The sequence below is a fragment of the Peromyscus californicus genome, unplaced genomic scaffold (genome assembly GCF_007827085.1).
Source record: "Peromyscus californicus insignis strain IS unplaced genomic scaffold, ASM782708v3 Scaffold_6__1_contigs__length_162567912, whole genome shotgun sequence".
Classification (NCBI taxonomy): Eukaryota; Metazoa; Chordata; class Mammalia; order Rodentia; family Cricetidae; genus Peromyscus; species Peromyscus californicus.
Window position 1 is genome coordinate 106938251 of NW_026294584.1, and position 18887 is coordinate 106957137.

The following is an 18887-nucleotide window of genomic DNA, read 5'->3' on the forward strand; positions in this document are numbered from 1 at the left end:
ACACTTCCGGTTCCGCCGCGGGGCGGGCTCATAAGGCCTGACAGAAACCTTAGGGAGGTTAGGTCTCCGGACCGGGCGGCCTGGCGAGACAATGGACCGAAAGAAAAAGCCTTTGGACGTTACAGCCTCCTCGGTGAGTTCGAGTGTGGTTTAGCTACGTGCTCCGCGTTTCCCCCGCTCTTCTCAGTCAGAATGGCGACCCAACTATTACAGCCTTACCCAAGTCAGGGGGGCCTGGACTCTCCGCCTGACAGGGACTCTGACTGGCTTTCTCCCCGCGGGGACCCTCGGCAGCTTCCTTATTCACAGGATCCTGAACCCGGCTTCACCAGGCACCTGGACTAGGCTCACCCCCACAGACAGGCCCCGGAAGCCGTCCTCCCAGAGATCTCAGGGTGCATCCTGCGGGTCAGCCGCCACAGCCCAGCCAGGCCTCGCTGTCTGCGGGGACCTGGAGGAAGGACATGTGCCCTTCCTGGCTTCTCCAGTCCAGAGATCAGCAACGGCCTTCTAGAACGTTGAGGTGTGATTCGATTCCCCGGGACTCCAGAGTACCTCGGGTCCCCCTAGCAGGACCCAGACAAGTCAGTTAGTGCCTTGTGGGATGGGCTGCCCGGGGCCGTGTGGGATGACAGGATGTAAGGAGTTTTGTTAACCACTTTGAGCAGAAAACGTGTAAATACTGTACACATTTTTGTACCAGGGCTTCACATGCATGCTGCCATTGAGTCCTTAGAAGTGCTTTAAGATGTAGATGCTATTAATGGTCACTCTTCACAGATGAAGTTGACCCCCAAAGTTGAATCCTGGTTTCCCCAGTTTACGTACTGGTTTGTCGGGTGAGAACCCAGGTTATTTGGTTTGATTGACTGCAAAAGGCTTGTTTTTCTATTACCTCAGAACAAATTGCCTAACCTTTGGCTAAATAAAATAAAGATTTATGGGGCTGGAAATATGGCTCAGAGGTTAAGAACACTGGCTGCTCTTCCAGGGACCCTGGTTTATTCCCAGCACCCACATGGCAGTTCACACTGTCTGTAACTCCAGTTCCAGAGAATCTGACACCCTCATACAGATACACACACACACACACACACACACACACACACACACACACACACACACACATATATGCAAGCAAAGCACCAATGCACATAAAAAATAAAGGTGGCGCACGCCTTTAATCCCAGCACTTGGGAGGCAGAGCCAGGCGGATCTCTGTGAGTTCGAGGCCAGCCTGGTCTACAAGAGATCCAGGAAAGGCGCAAAGCTACACAGAGAAACCCTGTCTCGAAAAACCAAAAAAAATTTAAATAAATAAATAAAAGGAATCATAAAAAAGATTTATTTTGTGTATAACTGTTTTGCCTGTACCTTCGTATGTGCAACACAAGTGTACCAGTGCCCTCAAAAGCCAGAAGAGGGCATTGGATCCCCTGAACTGGAGTTATGTATGGATGGTTGTACGCCACATGTGGGTTCTGGGAACCTAACCTGATTCTTCTGCAAGAGCACCAAGTGCTCTTAACTGCTAACTAATCTCTTTAGCCCCTGAGCTCAGTCATTTTTATTTTCCTTGTCAGCCACTAGTGTCTGATTTACAAATGCCTGTACATATAACCACTTGCCATTATATCATTTTTCCCCTCCTTGTACTGTTAAGACTAATACAGCTGAGAAGTAGGTGCATGTATTTGCCCAGCTGCCCCATTCTCTTCACCTGTGTTCCCCTATCCTATTTTCAAGCCCTGTGATTCAGTTAAACTTAACCTTTTTAAAACAAACTTAAGTCACCGGGCAGTGGTGGCACTTGCCTTTAATCTCCTCAGCACTTGGTAGGCAGAGGCAATGGATCTCTGTGAGTTTGAGGCCAGCCTGGTCTACAGAGTAAGTTCCAGGGCATCCAGGACTACATAGAGAAACCCTGTCTCAAAACAAAACAAAAATAACAACAGCCACCAAAACAACAAAAAAACAAACAAGTAGAACTTGACCCTGTACTTCTGGTTATGTGTCCCACCAACAGAAAGTACTTCAGAAATTAATTGAATCTGAACATGTAGATTTCATTTGTTTACTTTACTATGTCCTCCCCTTGGCAGAAAAAAGCCTTGAGTGATGAAAGTTGGAGTAGAACTCTATTTGTAGCAAAACTACAATGAAACCCAATGCTGTTTAATTTTGTATGGTGTTCTAGATTTAGACTTGTGTTTCTTGTCCATATTCAGGAAGCTGAAATCTTTGTTTACTTGTTTTATTCTAGTTGGTAGATCTTAAGGCTGAGCTCTTCCGAAAACAAGAAGAATTCAAACAAGAAAAACTTCTAAAAGATTCTGGAGTTCTTGGAAAACCAAAGACAACTAATAAGGTAAAAATATCTCTACTGATTCCAAACATGGAAGAATTACATTATATTTTAAGTTTTTGAAAAGTGTCAGTGGTTATCTCTAAATAAGTAAATGTTAAAGAAAAACAATCCCTGACTTTTGCATAAACATTTGCATAAACTTTGTTAACTATTAAAATTAGTAATGTTATTTTATACTCTTTAAAAAAAGATTTACTTTACATATGTGTGTTGTGTGTGCTTGTGTGTATACATATGTCATGTGTGTATGCCCTCAGAGACCAGAAAAGGGTGTTGAATTCCCTGGAACTGGAGTTATATGTGGTTGTGAGCCAAGCAATGTGGGTGCTGGGAACTGAACTAAGGTCCTCCGCATGAGCAGTAAGCCCTCATAATGAATGCTAAGCCATCTCTCCAGTCCCCAAATTCTTTTTTAACATGCTATTAATAAGTGGATTGTTTACATTCTCGTGAAAGATTAGCAAGTATTTTGTGTCCAAACAGAGATAAACAATTGTAAAATGTAGAAATAGACTTAGAATATGAAAGACTTTAAGAGTTTTAAATTTTTTATAGGTAGTAATCTATTTCTTTGTATTCTGCTCATGTGCTTTAGAATATTGAATGATGCTGTAATCAGTCATGGATAAAGTCATTTGAGAAAGCAACTCTGTGAAGTTCAGGAAGAAATTCTTTAGGTGATTTAGGACTTTCTTCAGCTTCAGCTGTGTCATGTGCATGTCACATCTGTTGTAGGCTGTAAGTTAGCTGTCAGAATAAGTAGTTCTTCGATGATTCCTGAGATCTAAGGACTGCCTCTCCCTTTTGATGTGCACAAGTTGAGATTGCTTTGTGATCATGTGGTTTTATTTTGTTCTTTTTAATCATTCTCCAGAAGCCAAGTATCTGGACCAAGCAGAATTCTGGTGTTTCCAGTCGAGCAGAGAAGGATGCTGAACAGAAGCTTGAGGAGCAGAAGACTTTAGACAAAGCAAGGTATTACACCTGGAAGGGGAGTTACCAAACCAAGAAATAGACATCCAGCTGTTACTCTTCCTGATGTACAGATCTGATAGACATCCTTCTAGCCAAATACTCTATAAATGTAAATACAGTGTCCCTTGATATCTGAGGGGTGTTGGTTGGTTCTAGGATCCTACTCTTCCTCAGATACCAAAGCTCAAGGATGCTCAAAATAGATAAAATAGTGTGTGGTCTGTGAAAACATTCAGTTTACTTTCAGGTCATTTCTGGATTACTTGCTATGCCTAATATGGTGTAAATGCTTTGTAAATAGTCATTCTGTATTGTTTAGGGAATAATGCCAAGAAGGAAAGCTGTACAGACATGTCCACAGTATACATTAGCAAAAATATAACATTGTTTTGGAATATTGTTTCCCTTTAGTTGAGTCTGGAGATGTGGACTCTAGATATGGAGGGCCAGCTGTCTTCTAAAAATGCTATAATTTACACATATCTGTTGTCTTACAAAAAGAAAAGAACAATTTCAGTTTAGAAGATGAAATAGGGTCCTGTTTTATGGTTTTAGCACACACTAAATATATCAACAAAAATTTTTTTTTTAATTTGGAAAATAACTTTATTTGTTCTGGGAGTTGACCAGCATCCTCTCAAAACTTGTGGTTCAGCTTCTTGGTGCTGGCAGCCTTGGTGACTTTGAGCACATTGAACTATACTGCCTTACTCGGGCCTGCACCCTCCCACAGTGACAATGTCACCAGTCTGTACATTCCCGAAAAGGGGACAGGTGTACAGATATGTTCTTGTGGTCCTTCTCAAAGCAATTGTACTTGTGGATATAGAGGATCTAGTTCTAGCAGATGACAGTGGTCCTCTGTACCTTCATCTTGGTCACAACACCAGACAGGATCTGCTCTTGGATGGAGATGTTACCAGTGAAGAGGCATTTCTTGTCTGTTTGGATGCCCTCGATGGCCTCTTTGAGCATCTTGAAGCCTAGACTGATGTTCTTGTAGTACTAAGGGAGCCTTTCCTTGCCAGTAGACCCTACTTCTTGTTTTAAAAGACCATGGGCTGCTTTTGGTAAGCACACTCAGTCTGAATGTCTACCATCTTTCCAGCAGCCTGAGAAAAAGAAAAACCTATAGCAACAATTTTTTTGTTGTTGCTTGTTTGTTTTTTCAAGACAGGGTTTCTCTACATAGCCCTGCTTGTCCTGGAACTCACTCTGTAAATCAGGCTGGCCTTGAACTCAGAGATCCACCTGCTTCTGCCTATTGAGTGCTGGGATTAAAGGCTTGGGCTACCACCACCTGGCCTATATCAAAAAATTTTTAAAACTTGTATTTCTAGGGAAGGAATCCCATGGTTTTGTCCACTGAGCTACATCTTCAACTTAACACATTCTTAAGAAGTGCCCATGGACCCTACTCCCATACTGGGTTGCCTTGCCGAGCCTCAATACATAGGGAGGTTCATAGTCTTACTGCAACTTGATATGCCATGTTTTGTTGATACTCATGGGAGACCTGCCCTTTCCTAAACAGAAACAGAAAAAAAGTGGATTGGGGCATGGGAACAGAGGGAGAGTAGGGGACAGGGACTAGGAGGAGAGGAGGGAGGGGAAACTGCAACCAGAATGTAAAGTAAATTTAAAAAAATTATTTTTTAAATAAGTGTCCTATGGTGTGTTCTAGGCTAAATGGTAGGATATTATTATTTAGAGACCCCAGACTTTCCTCCTAAACCAAGAATATAATTAAAAGAAGAGTAAAAGGAACAGTCTACTACCTGTCTCCTAAGTTCACTAATTAGCATATTGTCACATTTGCTTTCCTCTGTCCTTCCCCAAAAACTGTAGAGGAAGACTTTAAGTGTCATGATAATTTACCTGTGAAAACTTTAGTATATATCTATCTGAACAAGGATATTATACTACAATATTTAATACTACTGTGTGGCTCATAGTTCAGATTTTTACCACTTGTCCCAGCACAACTATGTCCTGAATAGGTTTTGTAAAAATTCAGGATTCACAAAGTGAGTTCCAGGACAGCCAGTGCTAATATAACAGAGAAACCCTATCTTGAAAAATCAGGAAAAAAAAAAAATCAGGATTCAAAGATTAAATTCCATTCATGCCTTTAGTTCTCAAATCTCTCCAATTCTTTTCCCTTTTGTTGTCAGTTATCCTACTGACATTTTAAAGTGTCCAGGTGAGTTTTTTTTCTGCCATGTCCCATATCTGAGTGAGGTTACATTAAAGTTGTTTGTTAAGAATACTGTGAAGTCTTTGTGTCTTACATCTAGAGGCTCATAATTGTCAGTTTGAGTCATTATTGATAATGAGTTTGATCACTGGTTAGAAAAAGTCTGGTAGAGTTCTCTACTATGAAGATGTCCATTCTCTTATGTGGTTAATAGTAACTTGGGATGGGATACTTTGAGACTAAGTATCTTGGTCATTAATATATTTCCATATGTGGTGTGTATTGTTGGTAAGCCTTGCTGCTGCTGACTTATTAGTGGGTTTCCTCTGTTTATTAGCTAGCATTCTTTTGTAAAGAAAAGGCAGCAGCAGTCTTCTGTGCTTGGAGAATTCCAAGTTGTAACATATTCCATGATAGCCATCTGCTTTTGTACATATAAGAACTCTGCAGATTCATTGGACTGAGGAGATGGCTCAGTTGGTCAAGTGATTGCTGTACAAGCATGAGGACCTGAGTTAGAGGCATGTTGTTGTAGATTTATAATCCCACTGCTGGGGAGCAGAGACAGGCAGATCTCTGGGGCTCACTCTCCAGCCAGCTTAACTTCTTTAGGGAACTCCAGGTCCCACTAAGAGACCCTGTCTCAAAAACAAGGTGGTTAACTCCTAAGGAATGATACCTGAGGTCAACCTCTGGCCTTTACATGCGTACTCATACATGGGCACCCAAAGGGACACACGCACACGCGCACACACACACACACAGAACCGCTTTGCTAGCTTACATAACAGTGAAGATGAGAAGATAACATTACTTTGTGTTATCACTTTTGTGTTGTTATTTTATGTGTTTTATTACTTTGTGTTAATTTTTGTGATAACCCATAGAAGCAATAAAAAGAATTTGCTTTTCCATCAGTCTATAGGAAGTAAGACACAGAAAGGTTAAGTAACTTGTCATAATCATGTGACTTTGTAGTCTCTTTGTCCCATTAGGAGTTAAATTTCCTATTGTGATTAATGAGATCATGACACAGATAGCCTCTTTGGGACTTTTCTTTTTAGGCAATTAGAGAATTTCCAGCCCTTTTAGCTTGCCACTACATACTAAATGCCACCAACATTTTGTGAGCAGAGAGGCTGCTTTGTTGACATGCCAAGGTTGTTGTCTTATATTAGTATGTGAGTATATATTTGTGACATTTAAATAGATATTGTCATGTTTTTAACAAATATAAGTTGGTATAAAAAAGTGTAATAAGCCACAAATGACCAGGATTCTGGTCTAAAAACACTATGGCAAAGGGGCTTGCCTTGAATCTGGTGATCCTTTTGGAAGATTTTAATAGAAAAATGTTGTTTGGGTACATCTCTCTTTTCACATGTAACTTAAATTGCATTTAGCAGCTAGATTGTTGGAGCCTTAACTCAGTGCATCCCATTTATTCACTCATCAGATATTTATTGAGCAGTTACTCTGTACCAGATATGGCTTTAGGTCCTGCTTGCACTAATGAAGTAGATGAAGTGAGTCTGAGGTCTCTTCAGGGCAGGGCAATCAGCACATGCTGTGCCCATCTTTTCATGACAGGCTTCAGGGGAGGTGGCAACTGTCAGGCTGATAGTTTGGTGGCAGAAGAGACAGCTGTAAAACCATTTCTAATACTTGTCTGTTTTTCTCTAGGGAAAAATTGGAAGAAAAGGCCAAATTATATGAAAAGATGACTAAAGGAGATTTTCCAGGTAAACAAAAGTTTATTTATATTTCTTTATTGTCTATAATTTCATACATTTCAGTATTATATTACTTCTTTGAATGATTCTAAGAGGGAGAAATTAAAAAAATCAAGTTAAAACTTTGAGTGGCTACATAGAGACAAGAAAATATTCAGTAATATTCTGATGGTCCACTGGGTGCCAGGCAGCTTGTTAGGTGCCAGGAAAGGCCAGGAGAGTATAGGGAACCAGCTCTGCTGCCCTCACAGCAGATCTCATCTGGAGGAGGAGGCACGGCACCAGGAAACAGTTTAAATAGACCAGCCTTGCATGTAGGGACAGCCATGTGTATGGAAAAGGTAAGGTATGTGGAATTATGGTCCCATGTAGGCACTTGGGGTTATACTGCCCCTTTTCCTGTTGTCTCTGTATTTTCAGTTCTTTTTCTGTGATGGGCTTTTTTTTTTTTTTTTTTTTTTGGTAACTTCATGTTTTTGCTTTATTGCATTTTGTTTTTGTTTTTTGTTTTTCGAGACAGAGTTTCTCTGTGTAGCTTTGCACCTTTCTTGGAACTCACTCCGTAGCCCAGGCTGGCCTTGAACCTACAGAGATCCGCTTGCCTCTGCCTCCCGAGTGCTGGGATTAAAGGCGTGCGCCACCACCGCCCGGCACTTTATCACATTTTTATGCATGTGTGTGTTTATGTGTATGATGTGTGTGGCTGTGTATGTTAGTATGTGTGAGTTTGGGCATGTTCATGCCACAGCATGGGTGTGTAGCATATGTTGATCTTCACCTCCTGCCTTGTTTGAGACAGAATCTGAGGGGTCTATTCTACCTCCCATCTAGCTGCCATAGGAGAACTGGGATGTGTTGTATACTAGGCTTTATGTAGGTCTGGGGATTCGAACTCAGGTCTTAACATTTGGGTGGCAAGTACTTACCTACTAAGTCATCTCACTTTTTTTTTTTTTTTTTTTTTTTCTGAGACAGGGTTTCTCTGTGTAGTTTTGGTACCTGTCCTAGATCTCGCTCTGTAGACCAGGCTGGCCTTGAACTCAGAGATCCGCCTGCCTCTGCCTCCCCAGAGCTGGGGTTAAAGGTGTGTGCCACCACTGCCCGGCATCATCTCACATTTTAAATTTTTAGTTCTCTTCTTACATTTATCCAGTTGGGAAATTTCTCTATTTCTTTCTTTTCCTTGCCTCTTTCCTTTATCATACTAATTTATTATTTCTAGAAGAAAATGGGCTTTGACCTGATGAGCTGGAGAAAAGGGTCCTGTAGGGGCGAGTGGTAAGAGCAGATCTTCAGGCAGGGAGGGCTGGAGCTCAGTTCCACCTTGCCTAGCAAACAAGCCACCAGTGGGTGTGGGCCATCATTTACTTCTTCTCTGACGGCATAGCTCTTCTGCACTTCAGGGAGTCCAGAGTCAGTCATTCACAAAGTTGGGGGCTGTGGTGACAGTGCTGGACTCCAGAAGAGGAACAAGGTGGTCATCTCCAGGATGCCCCACTGGTGTATACATCTGCACCTCACTTCTCAGAGAATGTACTTCTTCCCTTTTGAAATGCTATGTGGCTTTGAAAACTTTTTGTTTTATTCTTTTTTTCTTGGGTTCAAACTTTTATTGTTACTATAGAAATCCAGAGGCTGGAGAGATGCTGTGCTTACAGAGGAACAGAATTTGGTTCTTAGCACCCATGTTGGGCAACTCACAACTGCCTAAAACTCCAGCTCCAGGAGACCTGATGTCCTCTTCTGGCTTCTGAGGGCACTTGCACTTCCGTGCACTCCTCTCCCTCATATATGTAATTTAAAATAAAATGAAATACAGTAACTCAGTCTAAAGGAGTGTGTTTGTGGAAATTGGGTTTTGTCAAAGCTAGCAGGCCCACCTCCTGATGCTTGTAGTGTACCTGTGTGTCTGAACTGGTTAAGTCTTGGAGCCTTAGTTGTCTCCAGTATAACACTGTAAATGGGAATAGCACCACCACTTTGGTAACAGGGAGCCGAGTGTCTGTTGTAGCTCATTCTCTGTCCTCAGGAAAAAAACATGTTGATTCCAGCCCTGTAGAGCCTGACTCTAGGCTGAAAATGATGTCCACTTGTGAAAAGAACTCAGAGGATGTATGTGTGTGTGTGTGTGGTGGTGGTGGGGGGGGGGGGGGGCGGGCAAGAAAGGTCCACTATCTTGATTGGGAGAAATGCTGTTCTGCTTCTCTTATATGTTGTTAGCTGTGAGTTGCTCAAAATCGGATGGCTGTGTTGTCTTAAATGGTCTTATTACTTACACAATGTGTTGATGACATAGCAGGAAACTCAAGGCTTTTTAAAGTGTATTGTGGTCTGTGTTTTAGATGACCTATTTAAAGCTTCCTATCAGGTGCTTTGGTGGCTGTGTCTTTGTAAATTGTCTCAGGTGAACAGTCAGGCAGTGAGGCCACTTCTTAGTTCCAGCTATAGTTTTCTTCTTTAATGTAAAGAATCTGTAAATTGTTTTTTGTGCCCTAGATGAGGAAGTGGAGGATATGTACCTTGTGGATTTCACACAGAAGATCATAGACAAGCGAAAAGAAATGGAGGTGCTCGGTGCCACTAGAGATTCTAGAAATGCAGAAGAGAGAGATGATGAAGAAGAGTTTTCTGAAAAAGACATACCTCCTCCCCAAGACCCCAGCGAGGAATGGTGGGTAATATTGGGGATTAGATCAGAGTGATCCCCTCAGACTTGCATTGACTTTTTGAGAATCATTCTTCTTCATGGTTTTCACATCATTTTTCTTATTCTGCCTGGGTTTTCTGTCTCCCAAGAACCACACTCCTTTAAGTTGGGATAAGCTAGTGTATCAGTTGTATAGATTTAAGTGCACCAGTGGAAAGGTAACATCAGTGACTGCAGGTAAGAACTGAGCATCTGCTGTGCCCATTGTGGTGCTAGGCCCAAGGATCCTTGGGAATTAAATCCATGTCCTGCTCCCCTATTACCATGCTACTGCTTTACCTGTGTGCCCTGATGTCAGGTCCTGGGAAGTGGTCCCTTTTGAGTCCTGCAAAAGAAACTGGCAGAGTAGGCACAGTAAGTTGTATTCTAACTAAATTGTTTTTTGGTATTGAGGTGTGGGTTCCAGTACTGCCTTCTGCCAGTGTGGACCTAATAAATTTGCAGTCTTTCTGAGGCCTAGCTTCCTTCCATGAAAAGTAGAGATGCAGTGCTTCAGTGTCACAACTATTTCCCTTAAATTCTCTCCTAGAGGCAAGTGTGTTCCATTCTGGGAGCATAAGCAGATACTTTGCCGAGCTCCATTATTGACATTTTCCTGAATTTTACCTGTATGTACATAAAGGATGAAAGAACCCAGCCTTATACAGATCAGAGTGCAAATTTCATTACAGTGTCTTTTATGTCACTTAGACACTCATTCAGCAGAGCTTGCCATTGCTTAGATATCACTGATGTCCTGACCATGTACTCTTGTTCTGAGGGATTTCTTAGAAGCTGCTTAGGTCTGTTTGTGGATTTCTTAGCCTTTGCTAGCACCTTTGGACAGGTATTTATGCATAAAGAGAGAAGATTTTGCTACTGTGGATGGCAGAGAACCTTTGTCTTCATAATATAGAAGGTGTCTACTGTGGTCCATGCTTTCTTACCTTTTAAATAACTTATATCTAAAGTTAGAGACTCTTGTAAGGGTAGGCATGTGGCTGTATGCCACATGGAACCACAGAGAAGAACACAGCCTCTCTGTGCCTTTCTGTATCATTTGTAGTCTAAATATTTGTTTCCTCATCTGAACTAATTTTTGTGTCTTACCCTTTATTTATAGTTGATCCACTCTAGGCCTTATTACTGTCCTAGAGCTCTCTCTGTAGACCAGACTGGCCTTGAATGTACTGCCTCTGCCTCCCAAGTGGCTGGGATTAAAGGTGTGCATCATCACTGGCCAGATTGCTTGTTTTTATAATCTGCCTAAATTGTGTTTTCTGGCATATACCCCACCTACACCCCTAGAGTCCTGTAGAGCTAGGGTACTTAGCCCTCCTTGGATCACCCAATTTCTCCAGGTTTGTGCTGGCTAGAACTGCTCAGTAAGCAGTTGCTGATGAGCTAGAGCCATTGCTGACTACTGTAAATCTTTGCTGGTGTTCTGTGTGTTTTGGAAGCTTGCTCCAGAACAGAATAGCTGTGATTGCTTTTCAAGGCAGAACTCTCATCTCTTTTGAATGGTCTAATGTCTTAATTTTTTTTTCTTATTAATGCCTGTATGATTACAAGCAATTTGTCAGCAATTTGAGGAGTTTGGAGGGCAATTGAAGGTGTTGCATGACACCATATGGTGCAGTAAGACGAACAGCAAGCAGTTCCCACACTTTTTTTGTTTTTGAATTAAGCTCCAGAATTGTGACTGCTTATAAATCCTTTTGGTAATTAAATTCCAGGTGGTGGAAAATCTTTCTGCAAAAATACTGTAAATAATTACATGGACCATCTGGCTAGATGGTTTTTTCCCCCCATTCATTTAAAAAAAAAAAAAGAAGAAGAAAGAAAAGGAAAGAAAAGAAAAGAAAAGAAAAAGATGCTGTTTTATGTAGTTATAGGTTTGATTTCTTGTGACAGCAGTCTGTAGGACTATAGCAGTGGATTCCCAAGCGTTTGTTTTTAAAACATGGGCTAACAAGGAAATCGGCATCCCTTGAGAGGAAAGAAATTGCAAGCAATAGCAGAGCTAGCTGAGTCTGACCTTCAGTTGCTTTGCTAACTTGTTTCACAGCCTTAATTGTGTGTCGTGGACTCTGCTCCTGACTATGGGAGATTACTTGCCTGTGATAACAAATATGAAAAAATCTATTGCACCATAGTGCAAAGGAGATATTTTCTGTGAAAACCTGCCCATACTTTGTGTTGTTAGGAAGTCTCAGTGTTTTGTTTAACCTTACTGGGTACCCAGCTTGCCCTGTCCCTACTGTCTGCTTTGGGCAAAGATGAAAAAAAGTGTATATTGTTTGTCTTCTTCTTAAAGTGGGTCCAAAAAATACCAAGACTTACATTAAGAAACTCCTAAGATTGCTGGAAAGAATGTGTCAATTAGAAGTAGAGCAGTAATAGAAAGTAAGACCTCAGTGCACTGTGCGGAGGGGAGTAATGAAAATCTAGGGTACATAGTCCAGTGGACAAATGCAGATACAACATTAGAGTTGTCTCAACTATATTCAAGTAAGTTCTTCATGTCACAGCAATTTCTGTATTGGTAATTTGTCTTTGAAATCAGAGACATAAATGATCAATTCCTTCCTCCAGTTTCTAAAACTGAAGTTTTTGTGGAGGGCATAATAAGTTTATTGGATGTCATCTGCTAATTAAGAAGCTTTTTCTCTGTATTAATGGTCCCTCAGCTTCTTGGTAACAAGGTCTGTAATGGCATTACTTCTTTAAGTGCCAACTTCCTGACATAGGGATCTGCCCATTGTACTAACTGTTTTCCCAACTTCTCACTTTCAGGGTGGATTATGTGGACTCTTTGGGCCGATCCCGGCGCTGCATGAGAAAGGATTTACCAGATCTATTGGAGATGGATAAAAATCTTCAGGGAAGACTGTAAGTGTGAAATGTGACCTTTGTTTGGAACGCAGCCACAGGGATTGTCTTAGAGAGGCTGCTCAATGACTATTTGTTGCTCTGTTAAGATCTTTAATGTATAAGACTATACACTGAAGCCTGTAGCGGTTAATATGTCCAGATGCTCATAACTTGTGCTCAGGAAACAACCTGAATGTCATTATCATTTATTTACTGATTTTCTTTTTCTGAAACCCATTTTTTGGGGGAGTGGGGAGAATGAATCACATTATTCCCTAGGCTAGCCTTGAACTAGCTTTAAGTGATTCTTCTGACTTAGCTTCCCAGGCAGGCACTCTGTTCTGGTCATGTGCATTGTAACTGTTGAAAGGGACAAATAGACTGTTGAGTGGAAGGATGTCTGATCTAGATTGCAAATATAGAATGAGCCCAAACCTAGCTAACAAACTAGCCTTTATGGACAGAGGGATTTGAGAAGGCTCACCTGCTTTTATTCACTTTTTATTTATATGTCTTTGTATATTGAAGCAAAGGCTTCATGACTACATTTCTAATGGGACCAAAGGAATAACATTCAAAAGTATCTTGGTGATTAAAATTCCATATAGTCAGCCTTTATTTGAGAAGTATTGGTGAAGCTCCATCTGTGTGAGCCCTCCTATCCTAGGCATCCTGTGGGTAGGCCTGGAGTAAGCACATAGAGGCCACAACACAAACCATGGCCACCTACTGGGACAGGAGGAACCCTAGCAATATCCATTTCTCCAGACAAGAGGCCATTCAGAGAAGTCCAGTGGTTTATCCTTCCTGGCTAGGCCACCTCCCATATGTCAGCCAGGACAAGTGTAGGAAGGAAAGTCATTTATCTTGAACACTGAGGCAAGATCCTATCATACTCATGTGTAAGTCTAGTAATTGATTTAGAAATGATAAAATAGAGTCAGCAAGATGACTCATCAGGCTTAAGTACTTGCTGCTAATTCCTAATGACCTGAGTTCAATTCTGGGAACCCAAAATGTTTGAAGGAGAAAATAGACTCCTGAAAGTTAAAAGTTGTTTCCTTACCTCTACATCCATGCTGTGACATATGTACATGTGTGCATGGATGCCCCTGTGTATATATACACACAATATATAAATGAACGTTAAAAAAAATTAAAACAGTTGTATTGACTTCTTAGTCACAAACCTCTGTAGTTGCTGTTGTTGTTCCAAATGGTGTTACTTACCCATGATCTGCCCACTGTACTGAGTGTTAACTGTCTCATGGCACTCACCTGAACATAGGTTTCTATTCCTCTACTAGTTTCGTTAGTCCTGCTAATGAAAAAACTTTATTATCTGAAGACATGAGGAAAGAGCTTCAGCGCCAGCAATGGGAGGAAGAAGAAAGAGAGGCCCTGAAAAAGCCAATGGGGCCCATCCATTATGAAGATATTCGGGAAAATGGTATTGTGGTTTTTGGGGGAAAGGGGTTTTTTTTATTTGTGTGTGTGTGGTTTTTGTTTTGTTTTTGTAGCTTTTAAAATCTTTTTTAAAAGGCTCTAGCCAATGGCAGGCACAAAGCCAGGTGCTGACAGAGCAGCAGCTCTGACGTGGTCAGATTGCTTTAGAGGGTGAAACCATCCTCTTTGTCCATAGCCTAAGGAACTTCTTCCTAACATGTCTATTAGCCCAAGAATTTGTTCCCAGAGAAAAGAGAGACAGCCAGGGCCGAGTAGCCTGTCTATGTGTTTGTCACTTAGTAAACAATAAAGCTGTTTGACTTTTTTGTTTTTTATCTTTTTTTTTTTTAATTGTGCAAATATCACCGTGTGTCTCTTTTGGTTTGTTAGGGAACTTGCTGTATTTGTGGTTTGCTAATCAGAGAAATCTAATCTTTTGATACTTTTGATTATTTCAGAGGCCCGGCAACTTGGTGTTGGGTATTTTGCCTTTGCTCGAGACAAAGAGTTGAGAAACAAGCAAATGAAAACTTTAGAGATGCTTCGTGAACAGGTAAAAGTTAAATTTAAAGTTTTTGTTATGGATTTGAATGATTTTTTTATTGATGGGCCATGCTTTAAAAACTGTAGTAAATCCAGAAACCCATTGCCAAACATTGGGTAGAGAGAGAGCCCAAATTGGAGATATCCATCAGATTCCTCCCCTTGGAGCTTGCGAAGCCCCTTGGAAGAGGGGGAAGAACACTTAGGAAGAATGGTTCTGGCCACCACACATGCCATGACACATTATACACACATATACTACTAATAAGAACAAAACAAAACCCAGCAAAGTACAGGTTACTTCCAAAACAGTTACAATTTTAGAGTTTGAAAACCCACAATAATTTGACAATCAACTTTATGGAGTTGATTCCAGGGATTGAACTCTAGTTCTTAGGAACTAGAGAGGTTGAGGGCACCAGGAGAACACAGCTCACAGAATCAACTAAGCAAGACTCATGGGGGCTCATAGAGACAGAAGCAACAATCACAGAGCCTGTGTGGGTCCGAACTATGTTCTCAGTGTATAGATTATGGTTGTTAGCTTAGTGGTTTTTTTTTGTGGGACTCTTAAACAGTGAGAGTGGGGGGTGTCCCTGACTCTTTTGCCTGCTCTTGGGACCCTTTTCATCTCACTGGGTTGCCTTGCCCAGCCCTGATACGAGGGTTTGTGCCTAGTCTTACCCATAAGAGGCCTGCTCTTTTTTGAAGGGAAATAGGAGGAGTGGATCTGGGGCAAAAGGGAGTTGGGCTTGGGGCTGGGAGGAGTGGAAAGAGGGGAAACTTCAGTCAGGATGAATTTGTATGAGAGAAGAATAAAAAGATGTAGTAAATAAAATGAAAATTGATATTCAGAAGGCCATTGTTGGTTGCATATAGGTAACTATCAAATTATTGTGGATTTTCAAACTCTAAAATTGTAACTGTTTTGGAAGTAACCTGTACTTTGCTGGGTTTTGTTTTGTTCTTAGTAGTAGTATATGTGTATATAATGTGTCATGGCATGTGTGGTGGCCAGAGGACAACTTTATGGAGTTGATTCCAGGGATTGAACTCAAGTTGCCAGGCTTGCGTCATTGCAGCAAGCATCTTTACTCACTGAGCCACCTTGCTAGCCCTGCTGTTGTATTTTATTATTCCTTTTATCATTTTTTTTGTGTGTAAGCTCTTCCTGCATCTATGTATGTGTATCATATGCGTGCATGGTTCCTGCAGAGGACATTGGATCCCCAAGAACTGGAATTATGGATGGTTTTAAGCCACCATGTGGGTGCAGGCAATTGAACCTGGGTCCTCTGCAAGAGCAGGAAGTATGCTTAACCACTGATTCCAGCCCTCAGCCCTGCTGTTTTAAATTTAGTTTCAAACATGGCATTTTTAGATGATCTGGGTGAGGAAATAGGAAGTTGTGTTAAGGGATTGAGGAGTAGAAGAGAACTGGACTGTTTTCTTCCATGTGGAAGCTTCAGTAGTGCTCTGTGAGTTCTCACTAAGCTTCCTAAGGCATCAGAGGTCTGACATTCTTCTTCATAGGGCACTTGGGGAGAACTGCTTAGAGCTGCTGTAAAAATTAATTAGCAATTTTTAAAGAGAATTATTTCATTATTTTAAACAGAAATGTTATGTATTTGACTTCGAGTAAATAATTTTCTGACTTTTTGTCCTGTCCAGACAACAGATCAGAGAATAAAACGAGAAAACATAAAAGAAAAGCGAAAGGCTATGTTAGAAGCAAGACTTGCCAAACTTCGACAAAAAAAAATGAAAAAATCAAAGGAAGATGGGACTGAAGAAGAAAACAGAGGTATATCATGACTTAAATTTCTGACTTGAGCAGGGAAATCTTAGCTCTATCGACGTGTCACCAATAGGGTTGCAGTGTAGGAATCAGCCACTTAGTTTATCTCTAAATAACATGTGCCTTTGAAGTACCACCAGGAGCAGTTTTTATTATTGCTGTTAGATGTATCCATTTAGTTATTTATTATTGTATGTGGCTTATGAGTCAGTGTGGATGAGTATCTGCCATAGCACAGGTATGGAGGTCAGAGGACAATTTTCAACCATTTGTTTTTTGCTTTCTCTGTGAGATCCCTGGTTCAGATTCAGGTCATCAGAATGTTTCAGAATGACAGTCTCATGTTTTTAGGCAATAGACAAGGATATTAATAAATACCGCATTGAGTTGCTTCTTATAATGACAGTTTAGTAAACCAAGACTTAAAAGTTTGGCTGTGTACATATATAAGAAATAAGGTTTTAAAATTTAAATTAAAAAATATATACAGAAACATAGAAACTGCTCATATTTGGGGGGTGCCAGGTGGTGTTTTGATAACTGCATATATTATGTGATAAAAATCCAAGGTAAAGGTGTGGCCAACTGCACAAAGTTGTCCTCTGCCCTCTACATGTGTTATGGCATTTACACCCACTCACGTAGAAAAGTAAGTATTGTCAAACTACTTCACTCCTGTCTAGTAAGACATACTTGCTGCTCCTATTAGCACTAGTGATTAGTTTTACTTCAAAAGTAGTGTGTTAAATTTTTATTTTTTTTTTAATTTTGTTTTTTCGAGACAGGGTTTCTTTGTGTAGCTTTGTGCCTTTCCTGGAACTCACTCTGTGGCCCAGGTGGGCCTTGAACTCATAGAGATCCGCCTGCCTCTGCCTCCCAAGTCCTGGGATTAAAGGCGTGCGCTACCACCTCCCGGCTAAATTTTTATTTTTTATTTTTGGTTTTTCAAGACAGGGTTTCTCTGTATATTCTTAGCTGTCCTGGAACTGGCTCTATAGACCAGGCTAGCCTCAAACTTGGAGATCTGCCTACCTCCGCCTCTTGAGTGCTGGTATTAAAGGCATGTACCACCACCTCCTGGTTTAGTATGTTAAATTTTTAAGCCATGGTAATAAGGTCTTGTTTCCTTACAAAACCAGATGGAGATGTTACTGAGCTTTCGCCATCAGAACCAAAGACTGTACCTGCTCCAACCCCTGTGGTCCAGAACAGCAAGGTAGAAGTCATCATCCAGGAGAGGAAGGATACCAAGCCTGGAGTGCCACACATCCGAGAGTGGGACCGAGGAAAAGGTAGGGAGGGGCTTTTAGGTGTGAAAACTTCCTAGTGAGGCCCTTGTAAAGGTGGTTATTGTTTTAAATCAAAGTGAGATTCTGGTGAGATATTGTTTTTTGTTTTATTTTTATGGTGTAGAGATGGAATCCAGAGCCTTACACCATCAGCCCTATAGTAAGTCTTAGTGCTCCTGAGGCTTAAGGAAGTCTCCAGGACTCCGAACTTGTTTCTTCTCCATACTCCAGAAACGCTAGTTTATAAACAGGGAAATGAGGAAATGTGATCACAAAAGACCAGCATCTACAAAGACATCCTGTCCACAGAGTAAATTTCTAAAAAGTACTTGGAAAGTTTAAATCCATACTTTTAGGTGTGGTTTTACATTTTGGAATGTTAACTTTTCAGAAACTGCTTTTCAAGTGTGATGGAGGTTTGGTGTTCTGAAGTACTCTGTCTTTAGCCGTCCTTTCTGTTTGTTTGAAAGTTTACCTAAGCTTCACTGTGCATGCACATCTTTCTGTAATTTTCCACCAAGGTGCCCACCACCATCTTCACTGCAGCAGACTTTGTTTATGCCTCTTTCAAAGATACTCAGTGGAACATTAGCTCCTGCTGTTGGAGCTGACAAGAGACATCTAAGAGCCACTGTTCAAAGTGGATGAGTCCCTTCTGTGTCCTCCAGAACTCAACAAATGACAGACTGCTTTGATGTGAAACACCTACCATGTCAACACCAACAAATAATTGTTTCATTTCTCTGTAATTGTAGTACCCTTTAGGCAGTGTGGTCCAGAGCCTGTCAGCCTCTCCACAGAACCTTCCTCTAATCTTTCCTTGTTGTAAAGCTACAACTTTCTTAGCTGGGTTTCTTGTTGCTATCCTTTTTCTTGGAGAATCTGTGGTAGCTTTTAAATGCATATAAGAGCTGAAAAATAATTATAGTAAATTAAACTGGTTCATAATTGTTTCTAATAATACTCTTTCTTATTTTC

At 40.9% G+C, this 18887-nt stretch overlaps 1 protein-coding gene and 1 pseudogene across 1 annotated transcript in view; one reads left to right on the plus strand and one right to left on the minus strand.

Annotated features, from left to right (window-relative positions):
- The first annotated feature begins 1 nt into the window (after position 1).
- Positions 2–18887, plus strand: part of Ccdc174 (coiled-coil domain containing 174) — a 29176-nt gene continuing 10290 nt past the window's right edge. The window contains exons 1-10 of the mRNA XM_052722272.1: positions 2–133; positions 2264–2368; positions 3243–3343; positions 7224–7282; positions 9770–9944; positions 12756–12851; positions 14141–14283; positions 14738–14832; positions 16494–16626; positions 17760–17912. Coding sequence (XP_052578232.1) covers positions 92–133; positions 2264–2368; positions 3243–3343; positions 7224–7282; positions 9770–9944; positions 12756–12851; positions 14141–14283; positions 14738–14832; positions 16494–16626; positions 17760–17912 — 1102 coding nt within the window. The 5' untranslated portion in view covers positions 2–91. The remainder of the gene's footprint in view (positions 134–2263; positions 2369–3242; positions 3344–7223; positions 7283–9769; positions 9945–12755; positions 12852–14140; positions 14284–14737; positions 14833–16493; positions 16627–17759; positions 17913–18887) is intronic.
- On the minus strand, positions 3981–4624 carry LOC128100141 (40S ribosomal protein S11-like; annotated as a pseudogene).